General features: G+C 33.1%; 1 protein-coding gene across 1 annotated transcript; it reads right to left on the reverse strand.

The window, feature by feature from the left end:
- Positions 1–2810: 2810 nt before the first annotated feature.
- LOC107822769 (transcription repressor OFP2-like) lies at positions 2811–4445 on the reverse strand. The gene has a single exon (XM_016649338.2). It carries the CDS (start codon positions 4193–4195, stop codon positions 3122–3124), a length of 1074 nt encoding a protein of 357 aa, XP_016504824.1. The 5' UTR covers positions 4196–4445; the 3' UTR covers positions 2811–3121.
- Positions 4446–5941: the final 1496 nt, after the last annotated feature.

Raw genomic sequence — 5941 nt, forward strand, 5'->3', positions numbered from 1 at the left:
TATCTTATTAATTATTACGCCAAAGGAAATTAAAACTAACTACTCATAATCAGTGAAATTTAGTAACTTGAAAACCAAGTAAATAACTTCTTGCATCATGTTAAATTGCACTAATTGTGTATTAATTCATTTACACTACGGACGAATATAATATAAATACTTAAATGGGGAAATTCTCTTGTGTGCTTGTCAATTCTTTACCTGCCGTGAAATGTAGAAGTGTCTAATAATTGAAATTGCACTATCTTTGCGTATCATTTGTGCTGGCAAAATGGTTAAAAGTAAACAGTTAACTATCCATATTATTCATTAAAAATGGATTGGATAATGAATTTTTTAAAAATAGGTCAAATATAAATAAGAACCATATTATTCATTTGGAAAATGGATAGTGAACCAATGGATAATTAATGAGTTTAACTTTTATATTTGTAAAGCCTCAAATTTGGGATTCCTCAAGTTTGGGAGACTATAAATTCTCCCAAAAGTGATCATATTCAAAAAGTTATGGATAATACGGTTACCCATATTATCCGTCTGTTAACCCGTTTTCTATCCATATTAAATATGGGTCGGATAGAATAATTTATCTGTTTTTTCATTACTCACTTTCGACCTGTCTTATATCCGACCCGACCCGCCCGTTTGACACCCCTGCTTATCACTGATGCAGGGTACTGTTATATGATCTAATGCCATACTAGCAGCTCCACTATCAAATTAGTTTTGTTTCAACTAGAACTTTTGTCATATCAAACTTTATGATTTAGTTTGTACCAGTTGATGCTTTGTGTACTATTTTGGACGTATAAAAAATCTACTTGAGTGAATATCAGCCTTTACTTTTATTTCATTTCTTGAATCTTTTTTATAGTGGTAAACTCTGTATAAATGCATGAAATTAAAGATTTGAATCAAATTTAGTATAGTACTTTAGCAAATACTAAAAGACATGCTGTATTGCCCAGGTATTCAACTGAGTGACTCGAGCTATTACTTGAGATGCATGTGGTCATTCTACATTCATTAGGATTGCCAAGAAAACGTGAACGAACTTAGCAGACGTCAGCGGATTCAGAATTAAAACTTCATCGATTCAATTTTTAAAATTATTAGCACTAAACTCATTGTATTTTGTAATTATGAGTTTAGAATTTAATATTTGTTGAAATATTAGTAATTTTTTATTTACACATCTAAATATGTTCAGTATCATGACTGATGAAAGATTACGTGATCACGCCCACCTCTAGTCCTAAAAAGGATAAACGGTCGTTGCAACTATAATTCGATTTAAGAGTCTGGAGTGAAATCCCACAGAAAATTAAGGTTTAACTACAACTATTCACTATCACCAAGAAGACAAGTTTGAATAATTCCTAAGTTATAAATATTAAGATTTAAATTTTAACTAATTAACTAACATATTAAAGTAGTAAATTAACAACTAAAGATACTAAGGGTTGGAGACAAGATTAAGAAGGCCTAGAGTTATGCTTTCACCAATTATCCGAATCCTTCCCGATATGTCTCCTATAATTTCGCATAAGTATTCTCTACTGATCATGAGCACTTCAGGTATTATAATTCTCTCCCGAGCAACTACAACAATTTACTAGACATATTCTCCCCAACTACGTTAGCTGGCACTATTTTACTGCTTACTGTGACCATGTCAAGGCTTTGTTATTCCTAAACTCATCTTTAAACCCGTTGTGTTGATTCCTCACATAGGTTAGTAGTGACGTTGTTCAATAACCACCAAAATATTTACCCTTTCCCAATCAATACATACTAAATAGGCATGGTCAATTGATGTCCATTCAATCAACATCAATAAACACATAGTTGAACAAGTAGAGAAATCCAACAGCTCAATTATATAAGAATATACAAGAATTTATCCTACAAAAGGTTCCATCAAAACCCTAGATAACAAATTAGCTATTCATAATAGTATGTAAAGCAACAATACTAAAATTCATAACCAATAAAGGAAAATTAGAAGAAGAAAGGAAAGACTTGTTGTCGAATCTTCCGCCTTGCTCCTAGCGTATTCTTCCTCTCCAAAGTCTTCTATAACCCTAAAGTAGTGTCTCTCCCTCCAAAGTTGTGTTAAAATTATGTTTAGAGTGTATTTATATGACCTAGGTAGGGTGGAGGGTCGTCCAATGCAATCTAAAATCGGATAGGAGAACTGGAGGGCGCGTTAACTTTCATGCAGCACGCGACCATAGACGAGCTCCCAACTCTTTTATTTTTTGTTCCGCGAAGCGATCCATGACTTAACCATACTTCACTGTTTTGCATCACAGCTGTCTCATCTGGCGTGTCTGCCCTCGCGCGAGGCACGTGCATAGACGAGCTCCCAATTTTCTACCTCACTTCCGTTTTACGCTTTTCTTTTTCTTTTACTCTACTTTCATTCGAACTCGTTCTTACACATAAGAAACATAGAATTAGTATATTTCACTTCAAAAATCATGTAATCTCCGCAACTCACATGACAAATGAGATCAAGACACACTCAAAAACATAAACTTTTGATCATTTATCATTACGTCCGCCTCTGTTAAATGTACCTTCGTTGCTAGAAATGATTAGAAAATGATATTATCGTAACATAAAGTAAAAGCATTGTGATTTAAATGAAAGTCAAGAGTCAAAATATTGGAATGTAATAGTAATAGCTTATTTCATTTCCTAGACAGTAATACTACTATCCAACAAATTCCAAAAAATTTCTACCCTCAATTTTGGCTCACTTCCATGACAACGCAATCCCATAAATGTATAAGAACACGTCAATAGGTAATCTGACAAATTATCCATTAAAACATTGGAATATTTTACTTATACACATTATCATAATAACTATACTTAAACAAAATTTACAAAATTTATTTTAGCTCAATATAAGAAGGAAGCATTGGATCAACTGCAAAGTTGTTTCTATGTAATATATAAGTCTTGGGTTCGAGGTATGAAATCAGCCCGAGGTAGATTGCTTACATTACATTTCCTTTGGGTATGTCTTTTTTTCGCACCTGCTTAACGCGTGATGCTTCGCAACCAGACTGCCCCTATTTTAGCTGAACAATGCTTCGTAACCGGACTGCCCCTATTTTAGCTGAACATCAGTAATATCAAACCAAATTTGCTTGAAAACCTTGATGATAAGATCATGATACTGATCTGAATTTAATGAAAGATAACAAGCAAGAAGTTCTTCTAAATCTCTAGATGTTCTTATGTTATTCTCTACTATCATCTCCACCATTGATTCTTTAAAATCTCTCTGTGGATCTTTAGATGATTTCACCACTGCAAAGCTTTCACCAACACTTGTCCTTAACATGTTTGTACTTGAAGAGACACTTTTTCTGCTTACAATTCTTGGAGATTTTGTTCTCAGCTTAACCCCACCATTTGATGAACTCACTGAAACTCTTCTCTTTGGACTTGTAATAGTACACTGTTCTTTTTTCACTATCTTCACTGTTAAAGATTTATGCTCTGATTTTTCTTGCCTTTTCTTTGTACAATTTGTTGAATCTTGAAGTTTTTTGGGTTTGGTCAAAATTGGAGGAAGATCAACAGAGTCAAACCCATGATCGTTCTCATTCATATCATTGTGGATTTTGCAATGACAAGATGCAGACAGAATCATGGAATCAAATATTTTAGGAGAGTGGACAGAGGATTCTTGTTCAGAAGAAAAATTAGAAGAAGATGAAAAGGGGGAATTTGGGAAATCCTCAGGAGTTGTCCAAACAGATTCAAGAGAAGCACGGCAGTTGCAGCCTGCTGAGACAGTTGAATTAACAAACCTAGGAGAAATTGATTTCCTAGTAGTGTTCCTCTTTTTCTTGGAAGATTTTTTTGGTGGCTCTGAGATATTAATGTTGTTGGGAGTTGGATTATTCTTAGGACTAAGGTTTCTTGAAAAGTAATAGGATTTTCTTTGGCATGACAAGTTGTTGTTATGGGGTTGTTGTTGTGTTTTGGTTTGTTGAAGATTTGATGATTTTGAGGAAAATATTGAAGAAGATGAAGCTGATAACGAGGATGATGATGTTTGGCTTTTCTTGGTTTGGCTTTTGCTTCTGTTTTTGCTATTGGTACTCATGTACTTGAGCTTGTAAAACCAAGCATTTGGTACCATGTCTGATAATCTAAACCTATAATTACCCATTTTTCTTTGCAATGTCTGCTTCTATTATCTCTTCTCTCTGTATTGAAGGTGACTAGACTGGAGGAGTAGGAAATATTGGAGTGAGCAAAGAAGGATAAATAGAGTGAGGTGTAGGCAGGGGGATGGTTGTGAATTGTGATCGAGAGGAACTAAAATTCAAGTTAGTAGGTGTGTATTATCTATGTACACATTATACTAATTTATAGGGTTGACGTGACAAACGAGTGGTGTGACAAATTTTAAGCGGGTCAAAACTGGTCAAATCAACAAATAGATCATGATCAACTCATCAAAAGTAGGTTGAGTCGGATATATCAAATAACCGTGTAATAACCCAACTCGTTCAATATGACTCAACATTTCTTCCCTTTTATTTTGCTTTTCAAGAAAATGTGAAAGCAAATTTATTTTTCTTAAATTACTAACTTAAGTATATCCAAGTTAAATAATTCTAGATGCCCAAATTTGAATTTTTATGTTTGGATTTGAGTGGCATTTTGACCTCTAGGGTTATACTATTTGACCTATTTTGATCAAAATAGTTTGATGAATTATTCCGAATTCAATCGGTTGTCAATTTAATAACTGAATCATAATCCAGTTCATTTCAACTTGGACGGATTAAACGAATTAATAAAAATGAGTTGATTTTGCTAAATTTAAACCGTGGATGACTAAATATATTTTCTTAAAATTTTATTTAACCATATATCCATCAAGTCAAAAATAATGCATGCAACCAAACGTGCATCCGTCCATGTTAATAGGGTCCACAAACAAAGAAAATGTGTCAATAAAGCATATAGAATACGGCCAAAATGTTAAGAAGGTGTGGAAGATTTTTCCTACTTGTTCTTTTATTTTATATTATGCCGAATGGCCAAATCATCACCTTGTCAAAGTTAAAGAAAAAGTTTGGTTCTTCCTCATTATTATGTTTGTGTATAAATTGTAAAAAATGGTTCCTATCCCTAAAGATTCTCCCCTTGTCTTAAGCTGACTTTCAAGACCATAACGAACAAATTGGCATTAGTTTATTTGGAAAATAATTTACGGATTAGCCACTTTTCGGCTCGATTTTTAAAGTATATTCTGTTTAAAATTCGTTAAAAAATGTAGCTACTTTTGATGAAAAATATTGTGTTATGGATTTCGAACTTAAATAAGTAAAAAAACTAGAACACTGTCATGAAGTGTCACCTTTTTTAAACTCAAATTCACAATACCGTCATGGATTCCGAAAAGTGACTATTCTCAGTGACTTTTCATATGCAGCTATTTTTCAATTTCAAGTCCAGAAAATGGCTATTTTTGAACTTTCACATTAATTTGCACCCAAGACTTTCACTAGTTTAATTTTATACTATGTCCCGTACAGTTCTAGTTCAATTACTTTGACCCGATGAAGTTTAAATATCGTAACTTTCGCCCTATCCAGTTAGAAGTTCACATATTATGAACTATGACCAAGGAAATTATTAAAATTGAACATGTGCTATTTTATTTTTAATATTTTTATTTTGGTGAAAGCAGTGTTCTTAGTACACCAAAAACTGTTGACTTAATTTAAGTTTAAATGAGTCGCGTAATAAACTAAGTAATACATAGATTCAAGTTCAATTATCACATGTTTACTCGTATTTAATTTGATTGAGAGATGGAAGTTTGGTTTCGTGTAGCTTCCTCATTAAAATAACATAACTAAGATTTCATCGGGGAAACAACCTCTTGTAAAAATGCCAGATA

Source organism: Nicotiana tabacum, chromosome 2, assembly GCF_000715075.1.
Source record: "Nicotiana tabacum cultivar K326 chromosome 2, ASM71507v2, whole genome shotgun sequence".
Taxonomy (NCBI): domain Eukaryota; kingdom Viridiplantae; phylum Streptophyta; class Magnoliopsida; order Solanales; family Solanaceae; genus Nicotiana; species Nicotiana tabacum.

What these genes read in the sequence shown, in the direction of transcription:
- LOC107822769 (XM_016649338.2), bottom strand. Translation starts at nt 4,195, where the DNA reads ATGGGTAATTATAGGTTTAGATTATCAGACATGGTACCAAATGCTTGG.